The following is a 25,189-nucleotide window of genomic DNA, read 5'->3' as shown; positions in this document are numbered from 1 at the left end:
GTGTGCACAGCAAACACTCTAATGACTGAGAGATCTCCCCAAACAGGGAGATCTTCATAGATATAAGAACACTTAAATTTATATGCAGGAGGTTGAATGCTAAAGTAATGTTTTGTTGTGGGAACTGAAGCCAGGGTCTCAGTAGAGTATGTGTTTCTACCCCTGAAATGTACACTCAGGCCCAACTTCTAAACATAAAGTTACTAAATTAGAGACAAAGAAATCAAGCACTAACTTTTTAATTTTAGTAAGCTTTCTGGAGTGAACATACCTCTTTATGTTTAGACAGATCCAGCCCAAACTGAGCTGGTCCAGCAGTTAAGACTACCCTGCCAAAAAACGGGTGGGAAATAATCTGTACAGCTCGTGGCGGTAGCTGCTGCTCTTTCTGTTGTTGACTTGACAGTTCAATCATCTCCTGCATGAACCGTAGCCCATCTTCAGCATCAATTGAACTAGCAGCCTATGAAAGAAACAGATTCAGTTTAGCTTAGCTTTCCTTCCTGCTAACTTCCCATCTTTTTGACTTCCTAAATTAGACTTCTGTGTGGAATTTCTCCTTTTAGTTTAGGTCCCCACTAAATATTTTTGATCTAACTTGCCCACAACACACTACTTTCAGGAATTAAATCTTCTGAGAAGCATTATCTGTAACTTTGATCAATGTCTCTTTCCCACCATATAAACATTTTGATGGAGATTTGGAACTGCTTGGTATCAAACACTCAAGCACCCTTTTGCTGTTAACCCTGCTGGCTTCCCCTTTGAGAGAAAAAGGCTTCGTGTCTGACCCACGTCTTTCCCCTTTGAAACTCCAAACTAGCAAGCAGATTCAATAAGGTTCAAAACACAATTAAGTACCGATTCTGTCCCCACAGTAAGCGGAAGCACTGGGAAGAAGTCTTTAAGTTTGTGTCTAATGGAGAAGGACCTGCCGATGTTAACTGTGCTAAAAAAGTCTGAAGTAAGAGGCACAAGGGAATAACTGATTCTGCTTGTGTATAACAGAACTAAGTCTCAACCATGGAGAATTTGAAAATATTCATCATAGGGAAAAAAAAAAAAAAAAAAAAAAAAAAAAAAAAAAGGACCGGACAGAGAGACAGCAAGAGTTCAATCCCATGCTGAAATTTCTAGCACTGGAAAGAACTCAGAGAATGAGAGTTCACTGAATGGCAAACAGAGAAGAGAGCTGGGGTAAGAACAAGAAGTGACAGACAAGGAAAACAACTCAATCTAGGGCAGATGGAGGAGGAGATGTACAAATACACAGCAGATGTATTAAAGCTGGGAACGACTGCTATATGCATATGTCCAACAAGTCATCTGTTCAAAGCTGTGGCAGAAAGATAAGACTGTTGAAGAGAGCAGAGAGAAAAGGTACCACAGAAGAGTCCTTGCCCACCCTGACTGAGTGGGGTGCCAGGGAAGCAGAGCTACAAGGTGCAGAGCGAGAACTGAAAGGGAACTGTGTTGCTAGAACACACTGGAAGCCAAAATGAAGGAAATGTTTTAAGAGGAAAATCAAGAGTTACAGAAAAGTTGAATTGTATTAAAGATTAAGAGGCCACTTGGCAGCCACTACTTCACTGGCAGCCTAAATAAAAGCATTAGAGCCACACTTACAACTTGGGACCATAATGACTCAGGAATACTCTTAAATGGAAGATGGAGATGGCAAGAAAACAGATAGAAATCTGAGGAAAAAAATGAGGCTGTGGGAAAGCTGAATTTGAGAGTAAAGGTGTTTGAGTGTGCTTACAGCTTATAATTATTCAGAATATTATGTTGTTCAGAATCAATGTGCTAATAAGGCAAATAACTCAAAGGTTTCATGTTATAAAAACTCTAAAGTAAAACCAATAGAAATTATCTAAAAGGTATGTTATCTTTTTTAGGTACAAATATTCTCAAAGCTTGATTTCTGTGATGAATGAAATGTCTAGATTCAGTAATTTTTTGAAACTAGTGTGGAATATTATTATATAAATATTAAAATTAGCCACTAACTAGAAATAAAATAGTGAAAAGACAATACGCTAAGAAACATTTAGATTTAAGTCCTATCCTTGATGGCATTAATATAAACAAATTACTCAAATGATTACTTGGAATTAGGAACTTTCGCAGAGAGTTTACAACAGTCAAATGCCACACCCTTCTCAAGCTAGAGCAAAGACAGCACCTAGCCCATACAGCAATGTCTTACTTGGATTGCATGTTGGACCAGCTGGACTCGCCCATCTTTGAGGTGAATCAAACTCACCCCCATCTTCTTCAGGATTTCTAAATGTTCAGGGTTAGTGGCCATAAAATCTCTGGCTCTCAGAGGTGGTTTAGCTCCACTTCTGAAACTCTCCTCTCTGCAGAAAAAAAGCAGAAGTGAAGCTTGTAACTACACATTACAAGCAGTGAAATATAAAAAACAAATAAGAACAATCTTAGTAGATACTTGCAAATTTGCTAATTCTAGACTGGTGAAGCTGGAGTAATTTTTTTCCTATACATAATTCTGATTACTAACAAACTGTGTCACTTTTGTGTGTGTGTGTGTGTGTTCCAATAAAATAGATCATGTATGCTTTCTCTAAAAACATATTTTCTCACACTTTTTTTCAGTTTTAATTTTTAAAAATTGTATGAGTATGGGTGTTTTGTCTGCTTGTTTGTCTGTGCACCATGTGTATACAGTACCCTTGGAAGCCACAAGAAGGCATCAGATCCCCTGGTACTAGAGTTACAGAGAGCTGTGAGGTGCCACTTGAGTACAGGGAATGGAAGCTGGGTCCTCTAAAAGAGCAGCCAGTGCTCTTACCGCTGAGCCACCTCTCCAGCCCTCACAATATTCAAAAGCAAAGCAACACTTTCATCAGTGGATGACAACACTCACTTTATTTTTTTAGCTCCCTGGTATCAATGGCCTTTCTAAGAACTAAATGGAAGAAAATGAGCCTTTCAAAAGTTTGGTTAACAGTCAAGAAGCAATTCTAAGAACAATAAAGCACAAACAAAAACTGTCTTTCCACTCCACAGAAACTAGACATATGGAAGAAAGCATTTTCTTATACATACAAGACAATGAAATAGTTGATGAGTCTTTTGTGTCTAAAATTCAGCTAGACAAATTTAGAAACTGCTATTAAACAAATATAAACAAAAATAGATAAAAGTTCACATAACTTTTATTCTATAAAAACCACAAACCTCAGTCCCTGGTCTAGGTGAAAGTCTTTTTGACTATTGTTACAGCTCCTTAAAATGCTGTTATTTATTGTAAATTAACTTAGTATTAGCAAATATAAGATAATACATCTTACACTCTGATGATGCCTCTTGGACAGCTCTTATCCACCACATTTTTCAAGGGTTCACGGATGCTCTGAGCATACAATGGATCATTAGGAAAAAGAATCTGAGTGTTTGGACAAGTCCAGTCAAAATTGCTATCATCTAGTTCTGTGTATTCTGAGGTCTGAAACATAAAAAAAAAAAAAATACATAACTGATAACAATAGTGCTACTTAATATAATGAGTAAAAAGGAAATATTTTTTATAAAACAAGAGTGACACCCTAAAAGAAAATGAGAGAATATTACAAGCACTTTCATCCTACCATGTATATATTACATGAATTCTAATCATGGGTTACTTTATACTTAGAAAAATTAAGTGAATATATAAAAATGAAAAGGTGAGTAAGACATTTAACTTAAAACTCACTGTGTTCTTCTTAGAGATGCTGCGATTTGTGGTAGAGAGCCAAAGAGGTAACAGATGGGCTTCTGTGGTAAAGATGTAATCTTCTATGTCAAAAATAATGTCTTCTTTATCAGCAAATAGCAGGTAGAGATATTTAAACATCTCAGCCAAGAAAAACGAATCCATTCTAAATTGAAAAGTCACAAATAAATATATAAAAATCCAAATATCAATTATACAGTCAATACAATTCAAACAGCCAAAGAACTACAGAGTGCCTCGCCTCAATCCTCCACTGTCAAAATAACCTGGACTCAAGTATATTGCAATGGCATAAAAGAGGAGCTGCCTACCTCACAGGTACATTATCTTATCAAAGATTCTCACTAGGCTTTTAACAGGCTTTCTCCTATAGAGAATCAACAGCAAAGAGGCAATTAAGGTGAAGTTTGTTAATAAGTCTTATAGAAGAATCTTCAAGACATGTTAACACATGGATAGCATGTCACTTAAATGACATTTGCTACACAGGGATTTAAGTGATGAAGAAGGCTTTAGAAGTGAAAGAAATCATCTATAAAAGTTCCATGGAAAAGAACATATAGCCACAGGACTGTAAGAATAGCTCTTTAACTACTTATCTCCCAGACTGAGCATTTATCTAGTTATACACATGGTTGATGGGGAAATATAAGGGGAAGTGTGCACATGCTTTTAGATACTTTAATGTTACATTTTAAAGATAAATTTAAATAAAATTATATGTCAGAAAAAGAGTATAGGGAGTAGATGGAATTGTAACATCAAACATAAGTAATTTTACTACACAAGGTTTGACGGTAACAGATGACTGCAGTTTACTTAACAAGTTTGTACAGTATCACGCTTCTAGCCTAGCTTAATTCCTGGCACACCAAAGGTCCTCAATAAACATTTACTAAATTGAATGCAAGTTGAAAGGGCATTACTAAAGTTGATGGGAGCAGTAAGGAACTGGGCTTTGAAGATGAAGCTCCTCCAGTACAGGTCTCTGGCCACTGGGACATTACCTACAGACTGTTGCTTCTGTTTTCTGTTCTATAAGAGGAACAAAATGGCACACTTACGTATTCAATTAAAACCACAGCTCTTTCTTTCCCTATATCTGAAGGACCGTGTTGGTGGGTATACATGGGCTCCACAGGCATGTGTTGTATGTACGTGCGTGTGGAGCTGAGGCTGACCCAGGTGCCTTCTATCAGCCTGCCCTTCATTTTCTAGGCTGTTTTTGTGCTCCTGAACTAATCGGTCAGTTACACCAGGTGGCTAGTGTGCTCAGGGCATCCTGCTGCTGCCCCTGCAACTCTGGGTTATAGCCACATGTACATGCCAGCTTTTTTATGTGGGTGCCGAGGATCACATTACAAGTCCTCATGCTGTACAGTAAGTACATGACCCACTGAGCCATCTCCTGCTGTAACACTTGAAAACTTTGTAGCCCATTTTAGAAGTAAATCTTGTCAGAAAAAAAGCTACCCTGTTAGTGTACAATACACTATAATTCAGTCTTTTTCTGAATGCCACTTTTGAGAACTGCAGATTGGTGGGTAGATTAATGAGTAAGAACAGAGATACTAAGCAAATTTGTTTTGTAAATAACTAAGAGTAAGACATAGATGAATCACTCATCTATAAGCTGTAAGTCATCTAGCGGTTTGTAAATCCATAAACATATACACAGTGAAATGCAAAGGTATTACCATGTCTGACATGATCTCCAAATTGCTCACCATTATCTTAAGCACATTATAGCAGGATCTTAAATATTTCCAGGTTTTTGTCATTTGAATTATTTTTAGTAATTACATAGTATTAGGAAAATACAAGTATTTTCCTCTTGAAAAAGCTGTGTATGTGTGTTGCATGTGGGTGCTTGTGAGCTACAGGATAATGCCAGTGGATCTGGAGTGGAATATGCACCCCAAAATAGCCTATCACTACAAGTTCTCAAGTACCATGTAGGGGACATTGGTCACAATCCCAATCTAAAATTCTTCCTCATAATTTGGATGGAAAGTAACTACATTTTTCTAAGCTGCAAGATACTGAAAATGAGTGGTCTGGCCAAAAGACTCCTGAGATAATTTTAAACCCCATAGTTTTGTCCAGGAACAAAAATGAAAATTCCTTAGGATAAATATTAACTTCTAAATTCATGCTTTAAAAATTAGCTTCTCAAGATAAAAGCAGAGAATATTTTTATTAGCAGCCTAGAGTTAAAGTATCCGAGACTAGTGGGAACAGTCACAAATTCAATGTGAGTTAAACAAAATATAACTAAAAACAAACAAACAAAAAACCTAAAAGACAGCTAGTTATATAATACAATGAAGACTACAGTTTTGTTAAAGGCATCTGAAAAGTAAAATGCTCCCTTGTGAACCACTAGGTTAATGAAACCGGCCTTCCAACTCTTGTTTACCTGTCAGGACTTAGGATTCTCCAGAAACATTTCAGAGAAGATCACATACAAGCTTGTATGGTTTGTAGTACATCTGAAAAGTCTGTTTATAATGGTCATCTTCATTAATTCAGTAGCTCAAAGATATGTCTTTATACGTCTAACCTTTAAAACTAGTATGATGCCGGCACATAATGGGCCTCACGAACGGTTACAAAATGGACATTTACTACACAAGTGCAAAAACAAGCTTTAGTGGTCATTCAGAGATATGAAGACTACAGAAGTGATCCAGGAATAGCAGGAACATTAGTGACAACCACAATGATCAATGTGTGTGCCCTTTATTGTGTGAGTACTTCTATTTAGTAATCCACATTGATCTAGTATCCATCCAGTGAGCCAGAAACTACCACTGGTCTCCCCACTAGGGCCAAAATCAAAGTGCACACACTTACCATAATGTTGTAAAAGAATTCTTAACTGAATACAAACCATAAATCCAGCTCTTTCATTATTTTAATAATTTCTCTTACATAATGTTTCAAAAACCATTACAGCACAGGAGACAATGTTTCTAATGACCCTAATAACAGGTTCTGTTATATAATATTCATGTATTTACCTAAAAAATCATTGGAGTACCTACTACAATACCAAGCACTATGACAAACAACAACAAAAATACACACACAAACATCACTTTTCAAACAATTTAAAATGAATGGATCCAAGAGTTTTTAAAATGCAAGCACAATGAACTAAAGTTTACACCCTCAAGTGCTCTAACACTGTTTCTCTGAACCCTCACAGGTGGTTGTATTCTGTGCTATGTCTGTTGCTGAGAGAGGGAATAAGAGCTTGTTTACCTGTCCTCATGACTCCCAGTGCGAACATCCTTCATGGCAGCAAATCCACAAGGCACTCGAGCATACTTATTCAAATTTTCAATAAGTGTTTTTCCTACTTCAAGGTAGTAAGGGTCTCCTGTAGCCTATTAAAAGGAGAATACACATAGCACATGTGCTGCCATACACCCGTTCATTTATCCAGTAATTTACTGAGAGCCTACAAGATGCCAGACCTTGTGTTGGGCACTAGAATACATGTAACACAGAACATAGATTTACAGAGTTCCTTAAACAATTGAAACAATAAATCTCAGCCTTTAATTTACATTTCTACATGCTCAGAAGAACTTCCCGACTGAAGGGAGGAGGACCACTTCAGGATGAAGATCCACAAATAAAATTTCCCTTTAAAGAAATCTTTACAGAAGTTTTTGTATTTTTTTTTTTAAGTTTTCTTTTTGGTTCGCACCTCTTCTTTACAACAGACATGTTTACAGTGTTCAGAAGGGGCTTATTTATAGCATAGTTAGGATCTCAATTTTCCATGTCTGGTGTCTGGAGATGTAGTCTCCATCCAGGTATTCAGAAGTACTTTTCAAAAGGCATCAAGTTTACAACAAATCTTACATCTTTCTATAATTCTATAGGCTAAATGAATGCAAATAATGATATATGCAACCATCTTCTAGATACTCATTTTATTATAAAAGCAAGAGAGCCAACAAAAAGCAGGGAAAGCCAGGAACGGTAAGTTATCTTACTTTATATAAGAAGTAGGTACTTTCTGCAAACTCTGGCCTTAGAGGATGCTGAGCCCAATGGACCCTGAAATCTGTAGTAAATGCCTGTACAAAAGAGCATATAAGTAAGCATAAAAACAGGACTGAAAATGAAACAAGCAGTTGTGGAATATAGAGCAACATGTATAAAAGGTGAAAATAATCTACATACAAGTTATGGTAATTTTTCAACCATAATATACTGACTATTGTTACTAACATACTAATTCATTTTTAGAAAGACTGTTTAACCAAGCTTATGAGTTATTGTGTGTCCACGTTCATGTATGCGTGTGTCCACATATGTACATGTGGAAGTCAACCCTGTGTGTTATTCCTTGGTGCTGTCCACATTGCATTTTGAGACGTAAGGTCTTGCTGGCTTGGGACTTGCCAAGAAGATTAGGGTGGCTGGCCAGTGAGTTCCAGAGACTCACCTATTTTGCCCTCCCCCCCCCCCCAGCTCTGGGTTTATAGGTGCGAACTACCATGGGATCTGGGTCTTCATCCTTGCACAGCAAGCACTTTACCAACTCAGTCAGCTCCCAAGCCCTACTACCTTTTAAATAACCAACTGAACCAACAAGAAAATCAGAAAAACCCACTGCTGAAACTTAGTAATGCCAATAAATATATCCTACATTGTCTAATAACTGAGTTTTCTATTTGTTTCTTTCCTTTTGTCTCTGAATTAGTACTTCTCTTGTGCTCTGATTTCCTTTTAATTTCTTTAATTGACAAAACTGTGTTTATGATGTACAGAATACTCTTTTTATTTACCTACACACAGTGAAATGTTAAGTCAAGCCAATGAATATATGTTTTATTTAATACCATTTTTCAAGGACTCTCTTCTATGTATTTCCTATTCTATTTTTACCTATGTATTTTCTATTGTGTGTATTTTCAAGTATGTATACTTTATTGTAGCCTGTTCTATTTTATAATATAACATCAAATCCTCTAAAGTAAATCAAGGAGTTACTAAAATTAAAATTAGTCTGTTTAGAATGTAATCCTAACAGCCAACAGTGCTGTTCTTGAATTTTTATATGTATGGGTGTTTTGTCTATGTGTATGTCTGTGTTGAATCCCCTGGCACCGGAGTCACAGATGGTTGTGAATGGGAATGAAACCTGGGTCCTCTGGAAAAGCAGTCATTAAGCAATGAGCCATCTCTTCAACCCCAACAGGTACTTTTTTCCCTTTCTTTCTTTTTAAATAATAAAAAAGAAGAAAAGAAAACTCCATTTGTTGAAACCTCATGTGATTTAACAGGAATATGAGCTTTTGTAATACAAAGCCTTGCACTTGAAAGTTAATAAAACTATACTTTCCAGAGCTAATGCCTTAGAAATACCTATGTTAATAGAAAGCTTGGGAATTTTACAGAAGACAGAAAGAACAAGGCTATAAATATGTTACAAAATTTGTAAAGGCAAAGAGCATGCTATCGGTATCTTTTCAAACCAGTGTTTGAATGAGGGCTAGCAAGATGGCTTAGCATGTCAGGAGGCTTGCCATGCAAGCCTGACAACCTGAGTTCAATACCTGGAAGTCACACAAAAGGCAAAGGCAAAAAGTGACTCCACAAATGTAGTCCTCTGATCTCCACATGGGCACTGTGGCACACATACACTCCCCTACAGTCACATGCACATTCCCACACAATAACAATAAAGTTAAATTGTTTAAAAGTCAGAATGAGACAGTATTAGGGCTGGGAATCTATGTCAGTGGTAGAGCACTTTCCTAGCATGTGCAAGGGCCTGGGTGTGTTCCCATCAAAATGTTAAAAGAAGCCAAACAACAAGGGGTGGTGGTGGTTAAAACAGGCTGAGAAACAGTAAACTTGAACTTTTTTTTACAGCAGGATCATCATTATCCTAAATTAGGCTTCTCAACACACACACACACACACACACACACACACACAAAGAAAAAAAAAATATATATATATATATATAAAATAACTACATCTTTTTGTTTGTTTGTTTTGAGACAGGGTTTCTCTGTGGCTTTGGAGCTTGTCCTGGAACTAGCTCTTATAGACCAGGCTGGTCTCAAACTCACAGAGATTCTCCTGCCTCTGCTTCCAGAGTGCTGGGATTAAAGGTGTGTGCTGCCACAGCCTGGCAGGATGACATTTTCTATCTTTAAATTAGAAATTATTTATAAATATAGACAGAAGTATGTGTGTGTGTGCGTGTGTGCGTGCGTGCGCACGCACGTGTGTGCACACACATGTGAAAGAGAATTTCAAGTATTATTTGCTTACCTCTGGTAGAAAATTGTGTTTTTTAATCACCTGGTATAACATTTCATGAGTTTCAATAGCAGGTCTAATGTCACCCTTTAAAACCTAGAAGTCAACAACAAAATCATTTAGTATAAATATAAAGCATGAGCTATTTTCATCTATAACCATCCCATTACAAGGTTAGTATAGCAACTTTATCATTCAACTTTAGAGATCACAAATGCACTTAATTAAAATAATTTTATTCTAATATTAAGAAATGGGTGTTTTTTTTTTTTTTTTTTTTTTTTTTTTTTTACCTGCAAACCTGGAAAAAAGGCAAGCAATGAATCCATCCAGGTCCGAGCATTCAGCATTGGTTTATGGATATGCACATCAAGTAGGAGAGGTGGCTGGCTAATATACCTCATTATGGCATCATAATGCTGAAAGATTGTAACAAAATGCTCATGAAAGTAGATGTAAAAAAATACTATATGGCACAGTAAAGAAATGAACTCTGAATATATATATAGATAAATTCTCTATATGACAATTGATTATGTAAATATTTAGATGAAAAGAAATTATATGTGTTGCAATACATTGTCTCAGTCAGATGCAGAAGTGTGGTTGTAGCATGCACAAGGTTTCAAACCTATGTTCTATATGGGTGGACATGGGCATGCATGTGCACGCACAACATATAAGCACTGGCACACCCACACATAAGCACACACAAGCACACACAGAGATCATAATTTATACAAATATCTACTAAGATGCTAAACTGATTTAAAGAAAACAAGGCTAGGTGCAATGGTATGTGACCACAATGCCAGCACTGGGAGGCCAAGGGAGGAGGAATGAGTTCAAAGATATCCCAAGCTACATACAAGATCCTTTATCTTTAGAAGGCAGAATACTAAAGACAACAATTAATAAGAGACCTCCTGGGGCTGGGCAGATCCATCACTCATAAAGTGTTTGCTACAAAGTATAAGAACATGAGTTCTCATAGGAGGAAGCCAGGTGCAGCAGCATTCTCCAATCCCAGTGCTCAGGAGGTAAAGGCAGAGATCCCTAGGGCTTGCCAGCCTGGGCAGTCTAGGCAAACTGGGGAACTCTAGTTTGCTGAAGAGCTTCTGTGTCAAATAAATGAAGGCAAACAGGAACTGAAGACAACATTCAACGTAACTTCTGGCCTCCACACACATGCACAAACACTTGTGCATATATGAACACATATACACAGCAAAAGTGGGGGTAGGGTAGGGTCTTCTGAGAGAAACAGATCTGAACATCCCTATCTAATATGTGATCAGCTCATGGTTATAATGTTTGTGTGGCCCAGAGTGTTCTCTGGGACCCTTGGAACAAAATCACAGCTTCCATCTTACAGTTTAGTTTAGTTTTGTTTTCTCCTTTATCTAGGAAATGTGGTCCCTTCTTGGCTAACACAACATTCTAGTATTCACTACTACCAAAACTAATACACATGATCACTATTGCCACTGTCATGGTCTGACAGCTCTGCTTTTTCTGTTCTTGAAACCTCCTTTTCTTTCCCCTTATTTTAACTGCTTCTCTTATACATGTCTTGGCTTTGAAAACAGGACAAGTTGTATTAACGAGCCAACAAAAAGTTACCTGATCTAATTCACCTCTTAAAAAAAAATCTATTAGCAAATAATATATGTAGACAGACTTTTTAGTATTCAAAAACTTAATAGGACGTAAACTTTTCTTTATTTTTATTTTATGTGTGCGTATGAGTGCCTACATGCCATATTGTGTACCACATGCATGCCTGGTACCTGCAAAGGCCAGAGACATAGAATCACCTGGAAGTGGAGTTAAGGGGGGTTGTGAGCTGCCATGGGGTGCAGGGAACTGAACCCAGATCCTCCGCAAAAGCAGCAAGTGCTCTTAACCATTAAGACAGCTTTCCAGTCCCAATTTAATAGGACTTTAAATAAGCTATTTTGCTGGCTCACCTTGTATTTATTAATCACTATCATTGACAATGTGTCATATGTTTAGCCATGTTCTAATCACTCACCCCAAACACCTGAAAACAAAACAAAACAAAAAAGCACTAGTATTCCCATTTTGTAGATGAGTAATAAAAGCAACCAGAGATGCTCACCCCACTCCAAAGTCACACAACCAGTATGTTGTCCAAACAGTATGTAAACCAAGATTTCTCTCCTACTATTAACTACACTATCAAAACATATCATATACTAATGTGGGTGAACTGATGGGTGGGCAAAAACAAAAAGGTAAATTATGTTGAAATGGTCATAGTGACACACCTAATCAGTTTGCTACATTTGCCTTAGCTTGCTTCAGTTACAAAAGCAACCATGAGACCAACCACCTCCTTTACCAAAGCTTCTCTGTGGCTCTTGTGCTCCAGTCTTAAGACACCCACTTTTGAAATGAATGCACACAATCCAAACCCTGCTTGCTGGTATAATCAATGACTAGGCCAAACTTGCAACATCTCAAATAGAACTGAACCCAGAAGTGAGCGCTAGTTGTATCTTACTTTGGTAATTGTCCTCTGTGTTCAAATTAAGACTACATCAAACCCACATGCACCTGGATCATATGCTGCCAGATATAGACATTTCTGGTAAAAGATGAAAAGAAAACTTTTTGGAATGTATTTTATTCACATATTGCCTTGTCCAGCATCAGAGAGTGCTAACAAAGTACAACACATTTAAAGACAAAACTTTTAAGAACTTCATTTAGGTTGTTAAATTTTCATCAATCTTGAACTCAAATGAAATTAGCTACAAAATTAACAGAAAAATAAATCAACTTACAGTATTAAATCTCTCCAGAAAACTGTCATCTCCAAGCAAGACATAGGCTTTCAACAGATACTCATAATATGAATCAATTCCTGCTCCAACTCCACTATCTACAAGAAATACATATAAATGTGGTCCTTTATTAAACACGTCTGAGAAGTCATATATACAAATGAGGACACTAGTAAAGCAGAATGAAAATTACATGCCAGCGCAAAGCTTTAATACAAAAACTATATATCTATAGAATACAACTCTATCTGATAGACAAATAACAGCTCCCTTGCTGCAAATATTTTGTTTTTAAAAGTTGCTATGGTTACCATTTTTTCTTATTTAGAAAAACTATCAGTAAGTCTAAGCTATATGAAGGACAAGTGAACAATGATGTAGTCAATACAAATTAAAAAACTGAACTCTGTCAAAAAAAAAAAGTGTTAGCAATGAAAAGCAAACATTTTCAATTTAAAAGGCCCAAAAAGTGCTGGAAGGAAAAAAGGAAAATTATACCTAAAGTTGTAACATGTTTTAAGTTTTTCCTTGTCTTTGATATTTATAATCTTCCAGAAAGAAAGAACAGATTGCATATTAGGACATAGAAATAAAAACAATATCACATTTTTTTTTAGTAAGATGTTTGAAAACAAAAGAATCATCTTAAAAATTTGATACAAAATAACTTAAACCAAGAATCATGCACAGGTAAGCCATTATTCCAATATTAAAGAACTTTGGTACCCAGGAAAAACTACTGCAAATAGTCTGTATAAAGTATAATCACTGGTGTTACCTGTACAACACTGGTTTCAAGACTCCTGGGGATGCCAGAAGCTAAAGATGCTCAAGCACCATTATGATGCTATAAACTGGCACAGCCTCATGTGCTTTGAGCCATCTCCAAATTCATTTTAATACAGAGCACAATGTATAAGCTATATATATGCATGTGCAGATGACTGAACATGTGAAAGAAACCCATACTTACAGAGACTAGTTAATTAAGACACGATCATATTTTAAGTGATAAACGAAGTGCAAGTAACTAAATACCTCAATGAAGTTTGCCATTATGTAAATAATGAGAGAGGGAACCAAGGAGGGAGAGGTGGAAAGAAAAACAATAAGACCAAAGGCAAACAGAAACACCATAACATCAGAAACATCAGGCAGTCAGAACTACACAGATACACCAGAAAAGGGCTGGGGAGGAGGAATCGGAGTCAAAGGATAGGAGAGCACACTGTTTTTAGAGACAGGTATCAATCAAAAATAAAAGGATGAAAATAAACAGAAAAAAATGCAACATACTGAAACAACAAATAGTATAAGCCTACATGCATTAAAATATCAACAGATTAAAATATGAAAACCAATACAATCCATCTATGTGCAAGTTTTATGGATGACACAACTACAGCATAAGTGCTTGCAAGAAGTGAAATAGGAGAAAGGGGAAAGGTGTGTCTGGCAAACACTGCAAGATAAGGTGGAGACAAAGGACTTGATCAAGAGATCACTACATAGTGTGACAAAGGGTGAGGCTAAGAAGACATGGCAATCAAATGAATGCACCCACCATGCCTAATGGAATATATATAAAGCAAAACTGGAATGACAGAAAAATCATTGCTAGAAATCATCTACTTTAATCCTTGACAAGCCAAACAAACAGAAAATCAGTAGGTTCTCTACATTGATAACTGAGTGCAAATGTAACTTAGCCTAGCCACTATGAAACTCAGTATGGATTTAAAAATTTTAAAGATTCCAGTCTTCTGACCAGAAGAAAATTATCTTCATCCTAACATTGTTTAGTAGACAGTAGAGACTGGAGACAGATAAAACCCACGTTCACCATGAAAACCCAGAGATCCAGTTCCAAAGCTGTTCACAGGAGGGGTGAGTGTCTGGGCAGGTGTTCCAGCCCCGCCCCTGTGGGAAGTCTACAGGACAGACCTCCCTTTTGATACTTCCTGGCCAGAAAACCAGGGTTTCCTATCCTGAGCTGCCTGTGCATAGTCTCCTCCCTTAAGAGTTAATCCAGTTGGGTTGGTCAATCACCCAGTGAAGGCACCACCCCTTATGAAAGCTGACTTGCCTTAAGCCATGCTAAAGAGATGGGAGGAATAATTAGCCCTTTAACAGATAATGTGCCCTTTCCAGAATTCTTGCCTTCTGTACAACACCACAGCCATGGAGCTGTGTAAGTGTGCTTGCTTTCTCCAGTTACTTTTCTTCTATCTCTTTTTAAGAATGCTTTCCCTAATACTTCATGCTTCATTCTTTCTCTAAAGCTCTGCTCTCCACCATGTGGCTGCTTGTCTTGAGGCTGAACTCCATGTTGGCTTAACTAAAACAGCACACCTTTTTCTCTTTCCTTTCAAAACTCCTCCAGGCAGCTGCTAAGATTTACAGATTGCCTGCCCTGGGATTTTTCTTTTAAACTGTAATTGAATTGTCAAAGAAGAAAAGGAGGGAGGGAGGCAGGGAGGGAGGGGGTGGGAGAGAAAGAGAGGGAGGGGGAGGAGGGGAAAGAAGGAAAATAAAAGAGAAAAAAGAAAGAGAAAGGAAAGGAAGGAAGACAAAGAAAGGAAGGAAGGAAGGAAGGAAGGAAGGAAGGAAGGAAGGAAGGAAGGAAGAAAAATAGATCTTAAAAATAGGACTACCATATGATCCTGCTATACCTCTCCCGGGTATATATCCAAAGGAACCAAAATTGGCACAGAATAGAGAGAGCTACACGCTCATATTTGCTGCAACATTATTCACAATGGCCAAGCTATAGAATCAGCCTGGGTGTCCAAAAATGAATGAACAGTAAAGAAAATGCTCCGTCACAAAGAATTAAATTATGCTGCATGGCCGTTTGAGTAAGAATGACTGGCCCCCATAGGCTCATATGTTTGAATGCTTAATCATCAGGGTGTGGTACTATCTGAGAAAGATTAGAAGACTGTGACCTTGTTAGAGTAGGTCTTCTTGGAAGAAGTATGTCACCCGGGGATGGGCCTTAGAGCCCTTGTCAGACCCACTGTCTCTTTTTCCCTGCTGCCTGGGGATCAGGGTGTGCAACTCTCACCTATTTCCCCTGCCTGTGAGCCTCCATACTCCCCACCACGGTGATTGATGATGGACTACGCCTCATAAACCGTAAGCAAGCCCCTAATTAAATTCTTTCTTTTACAAGAGTTGCCTTAGTCATGCTGTCTCTTCACAGCAGCAGAACAGTGAGTGAGACATGATGTTTAGAAAACAAGGATCCTATGTTTTCTACCACATGTGGACTTTAGCTGTGCAGAGGAAGTGGAAGAGGACCCTGAAAGTAAAAAGGGAGACTATTATGGACATAAAAAGAGGAAAGAGGGAGATGGGATAAGAGAGATGAAGTAAATGGCATCCTGTATATGCATGTGAAAATTATTTTGTGCAATTAATATGCACTAATAAAACAAAAACCATTAACTGAGAAAAATGTCATGTTCAGAACTCTACACACAAAAACTTGAAAAAAAATATTCTTTCTTAAATGCATAAGAAACATTTTCAAAAACTGTCCATGTTTTAGGACAAATAAAAACACTTCAATAAACTTCAGAGTAGGTACCACCATATATATATATATTATAGGCCACTGAATCACAAACACAAAAAAAAAATTGTAAAATGAAAACACTGCTGATTCCTCCAAAATAAGGAAAATGTGTCTCATATTACAAACACCAACCAACTTCAGATAGTCAAACAAATGTCAATTTTAGTAACAAAATTTTGAAACTATTACTAACATATTAAGGAAATATTCTTAAAATAGGAATGTGACCTTATAAACTAAAAAGAACCTAAAGGGGAAGTACAAACCATAAACTGGAAGAAGATACACAGAATATAACACATAACTCATGAATAGTATAAAGATAACTTCACAATTTTTAAAAAGCACAATCTAACCCAAAAGCAAATGGTAAAAAACACAAAAGCATATGATTTTAACACAAGAGAACAGGACTGGAAATGTAGCTCAATGGTACATAGAGCATCTGTCTAAGTAGGGTGAGGACTTGGATTTGATTCCCTCAAACAAACAAACAAACAAAACCCACATTGGATGTTCTTTTGTTCACATTAGCAAAATCCTTGAAAACAACTTAAGTGTCCATAAGCTGTTTTATTATTGTAGTACTCAAAAGTTGTCACACAGCAATAAGGATAAGTCTTAGTAAAATATTAAGTGAAAAAGTGTCAAAGGTACATACATTATTCTTTAACAAAGCTTAAATAAGAATTTTTATTAAGAGAAAAGCAAAACAGCAATCAATATAAAAATTATGGTTTCTTCACTTGGGAGGGAAGAGAATCAAGAAGCACATGCAACCTGGCTGAGGTTTCTCTTATGGATGCTTCTTAGAGAGTATTTATTACTAAAATTACCATGGTTGCACCTAGACCAATGATCATGTCATGAATCAGGAATTACAATGAATTCTGGATGACTATATTTTTTAAACACAAAGTAAACTAAAGATGATTTAAGATCTTTAAAAAAGTTAAGAAAAAAATTACAGAATTATGAAGTAAGTTCTCTCAGGAACCAGTTAAACAAAACTTGGAAAAACTTGTACAATAATAATATAAGCATTACATTTATTTTAGTTGCCAGATTAATAATTATATTTATTTATTTAAGTGCAGGTAATTCTTTTTTATACACAAACAAGATAAGCCTGGGTATATTAACCACTCCAGGGCAGATTTCAAATGTTTAGGAGTAGCTGTCCAACAAATAATAGTTTAATGTACTTTTATTTGATTACAGTTTTTTTTTTTTTCCTTTCTTTTTGGGTGCTGTTGTATTTTGTTTTCTAGCTTTTGTTGTAGTCTTGGATTTTTGGCTTGTTTTTTGAGAAAGAACATGAAGTTGAAGTTGGGAGGGTAGGAAAGACAAAGGATCTAGAAGAACTTGGGGGGAGGGGAAGAATATGATCAAAATATAATTAAATTTAAAAATTGTTTTTAATAATAAAAAAGAAAACACAGAGAAGAAAATTATCATTCAAGCTCAACAATGTAGAGATATACATTATAAATGTACGTGTGACCCGGGAATGATGGCATATTTGTATGTGGGTGCACACTTCCATAACTGCTTCCTGCCCACCTGTCTTTGGGTTCTACAAGATTATCAATGCAGATCTTGCTAGCTCTTGGCTACAGCCTACTTATGTAGCATTTTTATGCCAGCAATCACTGACAGCTCTCAGAAGAAAGTTTATGAAACACCTCTCCACTTTCACAGCCCCTGGGAGCTCTCCAGACATGAGACCCTTTCACTACTCTTTAGACTACTACAGTGTGTATATTTTGAATAACTGGTTATTGTATTCTTCACAATGAAAAAAATCATCTGAATGAGGTAACCATCAAACAAAACTATGGTTTGTGTTCACTTTGTGAATGTTAGCTGCCAAGCTTTTCATAAGCAAGCTACAACCCGTATAGCCACAGTATAGCCTAAGTATAGAACTGGCTCACCCTAGAAAGGGGGAGTGGAGTAGATAGTTACGGGAGAGAGTGGGAGGGGCAGGAGGCTGAAATGGAAGGGTCAAATGGGGAGGGGGACAGAAGAGGGAGATAAGGCAAGGAATACAGGAAAAAACAAAAAAGGAAATTTGTATAATATTAAATATACACATTATATTTATTTTAATTGTCATACATTGATAATTACATAATTTTTATTTAAATACAGGTAATTACTTTTATTTATACACAAGGTAAGCCTTTTAGAAAACAGAGAAACATAAAAGATAACTTCTTTAGGAATATTTCAGCATATTTCCATTCTTCAATGCTTGTCTTAAAGGAAGTTTTAAAACATAAAATATTCTTCCTAAGATACCACATATTACTTGCTCATAACATCATTATGTTTCTTTCCCTAATTGCAATTAATTTTAAAAACTGCAACACTTAGAATATATTACGTTATTATCATATAATTCTGTTTTCCAGTATTGCCAGGAAATGAGTGCTATCTTTGGAAACAAATTTCCTGTAGTTTGTTGGTTCATACTATTTCCTTGATAGATTTCAGAACTCAAATTATTAACCAGGAGGACTAATAGCACCTCAGTGATATCTCACAGTAAGTACGCAGTATGCACACCCAGGACTGTCCTCAGGACTCCAAATTAACTCACTAACCTTCATGGTAACTCTGAAGTTGTACTAATGCTTCACCTTACAGACATGGATTCAGAAACAAACACAAATTGCATAATTTACCCAAGATCAAACAGCTTAAATTCCAACAGTAAGACTCCAGGGTCTATGTTCCACACCATTTCTAGAGATAGAACACACACACAGAGAAGGAGAGAGGGGAGACTGTGATAACATTACTAAATATATCCACTAAACTGAGAAGTAAGATGAATTATTCTGATCCCTCAGTCCTCAAAGAAATCTATTCCAGCATCTCGTTTCTCCCTGCACCTGCTAATGCTGTATGACCAAGGTATGAGACAATGCTATCTGGGTTACTTCCAGAGGAAAACACTGTATTTACCAACCATGCTGAGGACATAAAGTCTGGGTTTAAAGACCAGCCTGCATACCTTTGCGCACCCAGTCTCCAGTGTGAATATTGATAGTCACGCCTACTAAATTGCTGCTTCGTTGTCTTTTCTCCCAGAGAAAATCAAGAGCTTTTCTTGCATATTCCTATAATTAAAAGGCAAAAGCATATATGAAGAACTTTGTCTCCGGCAAAGAGGGGAACATCTATAAATCAAAGTTTCATAGAATCCTTTAAGATTCTAAATTCTAAAATTCTTAAGATAACCACTTACATTCTTAAAATCTTGCCTTGGCTTTTTTTCAGTCACTTCATATTAAGAAACTTCACTTGGAGAATTTCCATGGTATTTACCCTTGTAGCATGGCTCATATCCATACACAGATTATATTAACTGACATAATTAAATGCACTTGTTATAACAATTATTACCAATTAAATGCAGAGTAGTAAACTCCTAAGGTAGTCTTACTTAGCAAACTTGAAGAGAACTCACAGTTAATATGCTAACTTTGAAAGCAATTTCAGATTATTTTAAGTGACACATAATTTTATTAGTGAAAAATCAGCAAATCAACTATGCTACAGAGGACTTATTTGTATATTATTGTACACAAACATATATACATATGTATATATAAAATTATAATTTTATGACCACTTCTTTCATTTATTTTTGCCCACTGGATATTAAATTGAAATTATTTCTTACAAAATTCTTAGCTTTGGATAAAAAGATATTATAAATAGAATAGCAAATAATATCTACTGTTAAAATTCTAAATTAATTTTAGGGCTGGAGCTTAACCCAGTACTGCAAGCAGAAAATCATTAAACCTAATTTGTTACTTTGTAGGTTTGGGAATAGACTGCAAAATTATCTACATTCTTGATGCAAATGCTATGTGGTAATTCTACTGTAACAAAGTAAGCCACAACTATAACTAAATGATGAATTTTCAAATCTAGAAAGCACTATACTGATTATATTTCCCTATTTCTATTTTATGCTTTAAAAAAAAAAAAGGAACAGTAAAATTACAGATTTATCCAAAGCTTGAAATTGAATTATAGGATCCTAATACAAGAACTCTGATTTCTTGTATATTGGTCTCCATATATTAGGGTCAGCACAGTTTTTCTGACAGGGACAAACTAGAAACAGTTCCAGCATTGCAGGTCGTACTGTCACTGGTCACGATCCCTCATATAGTGGAAAGACACTAATGAGTCAATGAGCATAGCTGTGGTTTCATATAATTTTTCAAAAAAACAGACTGCAGCTCAAAATGCTGGACAGCAGTCAATGCTCTATCAAAGGAATCCTAGAGGGTTTTTTAAATCATCTTTTTTTTTTTCTACAGATTTATGCAGAAAAACAGAATAGATAATGGAAAGAGTAAAGACACGGACTCTAACTGCTATTATTCACCCAGACTGCAGACTTAGCTCACTGAGGCTCATTTTTGCCTATAAATGCATCAGTATTTCAGAATATTAACAATTTAATATTTAATTAAATTTAATATATTAAACATTTAATATTTAATTAATATATATTAAAACACATGTACAAGTACCTGTACTGTTTAATGAAGGAAGACTACTAAACAATAAGGTGTATTTTAAAACTTAAGTTTAAAATATTTATCAATCATGGCTGATAAACCAGTCCTCAAGGCAGACAGATATACAGGCATCCATTTACACCCAGACCAGCACAGCACAAGATCTCCTTGCTGACTTTGTTCACATCCTTACCAGTATCTATAATGGTACTATGTGTTCCCTACTTCTGCTCTGTCCATGTGACCACCTTATGACATTAAACAAGAAATCAACTAAGTCATGTGTCTAAGAAAGTGGGCATTAAGTAACTCTTGCATTCCAATGATAATTATATTACAGTAAACAGTTACATAGGTTTTTAAAAATAAGACAGCTAGATCCCAATAAAGTATCTGGGGTGGTATAAGTTTTTTGAATACTGAATAACTTTCCCCTTGAAGTAAATAAATTTATACATTAGACTCTTGATCGAGGCTTATACACAAAAGTTTCACTACAAGTTTAAATTATTTGTGAAAGTTTCAGAAATACAACCAACCATTTGGAAGTCTAACAAATAAAACACAAATACATGGACATCTGTGCTACCTAGGATTCATCAAATTTGCACAGTGTAGTTAAACAATCTTCTAAGAAGAAAGCTAAAATTTTATTTTATGGTCTGTGAACAAAAAGCGAACTTATATTTAATACAGCTGCTTCACAATGACTTCCAGGCCTGTAACATTAAAATTTGATTAAAAGTATATTAAAGTAATAGTAATCCTACAATGGTGACTCCTAATTCTCAGCCAAAGGAAGCAAACAGAAATTTAGCTCTCCCCAAACCCCAGATGAAAGCAAACCTCAAATATCGTCGCTCCTGTGAACCGACTCAATGCAGCAAACTCAAGGATCAAGGTGCCCGCACAGGCTGTACAGGTGTCAGTCTCGGTTCCTGTCCGGGCTTCTGGCTTTCTGATGCCAAACTTTAAATTAATCTACACACAATGAGAATGTTACCATGAATAACTACCAAGAGACAAATCATCAATCACTGTCAAACAAGACTATCAGATTATGAAAATAATTGTTGAAGTGAATGAACACTGAACTCAATCTGAGGCTCTCTGTAGCTTTCCAATGAACAACTAGGAAAATAAATTCTGAGCATACAGAATTTAAGGGGTAAATAAGTTCTCATTTATTTTCTTTTGTGATAATGTAATAGTGTAATACCATTATAACAATGTTAGAGTTAAAAGGGTAGCTCAGCCTTAGGAGAAACTAAGCTTGAGAATTTATGAAACCAGTACAATGTTAAATAGTTCATAGAGAAAAAATTGATTGTAATTGTAATGGTATATATTTAGAAGAGATTAAAATTTTGTTTATAGGTTTTTATAAATTAATATATTCCTTGACAATTTCATACATGTATACAATACATTTTGACCACACTCCACCCTGATTCTCCTTCCCCCCATGAACTCTTCTTCCCACTATCACTCTTTTATTGCATTCATTATTACTGTTTGTGGGGCACATGCATGCCACATCATGCATGTGACAGTCACAAGACAACTTGGGGGAGTCAGATCTCTCCTTCCACCAAGTGGACCCTAGGGATCAGACTCAGGCTGTCAGGATTAATGATGGGAGCTTTTATGAGCAGTGAATCATCTCATCTGTCACTATCCTATCTTTTCATTTTTGTTCTGTGACTCACTGAGTTTAACCAGGGCTGCCCACATGAGTATGGAACTATCCAGGGGAGCACAGGGAACTTCCCAGGGGTACCATCACTGAGGACATGAACTCCCCACCTCCAGTCCCCTGACCAACATTTATTATCTACTATATAGTAGATATTATAATAAGATACAAAAAATAGATCTTTGTCTTCAAGGAGCTTAAAAGCCAAACAGAATAAATAGAATAGAAAATAAACAGAATAAATAGGATAGAATATAGAGAATTAATAGTAATGGAAAGTCACAAATAAGTGCAAAAAAATTGAGGAATTGATAAAAAAAAATAATGCTAAAACCAAGGAGATAAAACATACCCGGGTTGGGAGTAACTGCAAATTAAGAAAGGTGGCTGATCAGATCATGGGCCCTAAAGGAGAACCTATTACTGCCACTTTCCTAGACCAGTATAACTCCCAACTGCATTCTAAGTGCTCATCCTTATCACACACACACACACACACACACACACACACACACACACACACACACACACACACAGCTCTCACTCCAATCACAGAAGCTTCCTCTGCAGCTGGGGGAGACCATTACAGCAACCACAACTGGTCAAAATGCAGAGAACAAGTGACTGTGGGGTCACAGCCCCAGCTGATAAATCTACAACACAACCCTACAGTGAAGGTTCATGGAAATCACAGAATGGGGGCTGGGAAGACTGGAGACCAGAGGATGGGAAGTCTCCTGTGAGACACTGTCTCCCATATATGACCCTTGAAATCTCAAAAATACAGCTGCCTCAACAAAACCCACACATCTGCTGACCTTCCAACATAGAAGCGAAAAGTCTCACAAGGCCATATCCTAAAATGAAGAACTATAGAATATTAACAGCAGCGGAGGGAGCTTATACAATCCCAAGTGGTCAGCCCTAATCAAATACACATATGAACAACACTAAATGGACTCAACAGGCTCTCTCTATATAACAATAATTTAAGAGGTCATGAATTTGAGAGGGGGTAGAGGGCCATTAGAGGAGCTGCAGAGGGAGAGGCAGAAATGATGTGAAAACAGTACTCAGGTATGAAATTCTCAAAAAAAAAAAAAAAAAAAAGTTAAGAAAAGATTAGTTGGACATTGGTGGCACACACCTCTAGTCCCAGCATTCTGGAGGCAGAGGCAGGTGGATCTCTGTGAGTTCAAGGCCAGCCTAGTCTACAGAGTGAGTTCCAGGACAGCCAGAGCTAGACAGAGTAACCCTGTCTCAGGAAGAAAAAAAGAAAATTAAATCCAAGTCAAAGCCAAATAATAACATTTAGCTGAGAATTAGCTTTAAAGATTTAATTAACTTTGAATAAATGGTATTAAAAAACATGGATAAGGGTTATATATGTGTTTTTAATGTGACCATGACAGCCACTGCACTCAGGAACTCACAGCAGTTATAGTCACCGGTACAGGACTGGGCCTGTCAATATTTCATCATGGGGATGTTGACAGGCCCACATTCCAGGAAACAGCCTCCTACCCACACTCACAGAAGCAACCCCAATTAAACCTGGTGTACCACACGCGTGTGTGCACATGCACACACATGCACGTGTGTGCACGCGCACGCACACACACACACACACACACACACGAGACACACACAATTTTACTTGTTGAGAAAAAGAAATATTTCTGCAGAAGAGACGGGGGAGGAGATAAGAAAACAGGTATGAAAATGACAAAATTTCATTTTATATATATGTATGAAACTGTCAAAACAAATTTAAAGACCATTACAGGTCGGGATGGAGCTGGGGTACGGCACTTGTCTAGCATACAGGGGGCCCCACAGAAAGAAACGGGGGTAAAGACCAATAACTCGTACAATAGTATTTCTATGTAACAAATTCTTCTGGCTTAGGGTTACTAATGCAGACTCTATCAAGTATGTATGATATCCAAGAGAAAGTGATTACACCATTTCCATAAACAGAAGTAACTGGTGAACAAGTATGTGTGAGGAAAAGATAATCCTCTTCTAGAATAATCATGTCACACTCTTTTTGACACTTCAAAGAATAAGAAAATAAGTTTCTTTGTTTACTAATACTTGTAGTACCTTCTGTTTCAATTTAATGTCTACCTTTCATGTTAGAGCAAACACAAGGACTAGGAAGAAAGCTCTCTTGGTAAGTTGCTTACAGAACAAGCATGTGGGCTTGAGTTCAGTCCTGTTTGTTACTCATGTAAAAAGACTTGGCTCAGCAGTGTACACCTGTGACCCCAGTGCTAGTGAGGCAGAAACAGGGTTCCTAGAGCTGATAAGCCAGCTGGTCTAGCTGAATCAGGAGCTTCTGTGTGGGCCACTGCAAAACAGAAGACAGCCAGTGTCCACCTCTGTTGTACACACACATGCACAATACACCGAAAGACACAAACATGTATATGCATACATACACAGAGAGAGAAATGCTAGACTCCTCAAACTCCAAAACCTCTATATAAAACAAAAAAGTAGGGCTAGAGACAT

At 36.7% G+C, this 25,189-nt stretch overlaps 1 protein-coding gene across 4 annotated transcripts in view; it reads right to left on the bottom strand.

Annotated features, from left to right (window-relative positions):
- The window catches only part of Edem3 (ER degradation enhancing alpha-mannosidase like protein 3), a 59,462-nt gene that overhangs the window by 11,160 nt on the left and 23,113 nt on the right, over positions 1–25,189 (bottom strand). For 2 of the 4 annotated variants that reach the window (XM_051185964.1, XM_051185965.1), the window contains exons 7-17: positions 21,823–21,957; positions 19,449–19,554; positions 12,847–12,944; positions 10,330–10,455; positions 10,049–10,132; positions 7,753–7,836; positions 7,010–7,134; positions 3,722–3,887; positions 3,318–3,472; positions 2,267–2,363; positions 272–463 (exon numbers count right to left, since the gene is read on the bottom strand). In XM_051185964.1, coding sequence (XP_051041921.1) covers positions 272–463; positions 2,267–2,363; positions 3,318–3,472; positions 3,722–3,887; positions 7,010–7,134; positions 7,753–7,836; positions 10,049–10,132; positions 10,330–10,455; positions 12,847–12,944; positions 19,449–19,554; positions 21,823–21,957 — 1,368 coding nt within the window. Of the gene's footprint in view, positions 1–271; positions 464–2,209; positions 2,364–3,317; positions 3,473–3,721; positions 3,888–7,009; positions 7,135–7,752; positions 7,837–10,048; positions 10,133–10,329; positions 10,456–12,846; positions 12,945–19,448; positions 19,555–21,822; positions 21,958–25,189 lie in introns of all 4 variants that reach the window. The other 2 variants (XM_051185962.1, XM_051185963.1) reach the window with 1 other exon arrangement.

This window comes from Phodopus roborovskii, unplaced genomic scaffold (assembly GCF_943737965.1).
Source record: "Phodopus roborovskii unplaced genomic scaffold, PHOROB, whole genome shotgun sequence".
Taxonomy (NCBI): Eukaryota; Metazoa; Chordata; class Mammalia; order Rodentia; family Cricetidae; genus Phodopus; species Phodopus roborovskii.
Note: the sequence above shows the minus strand (reverse complement) of the source record. Positions and strands in the feature narration are given on the sequence as shown.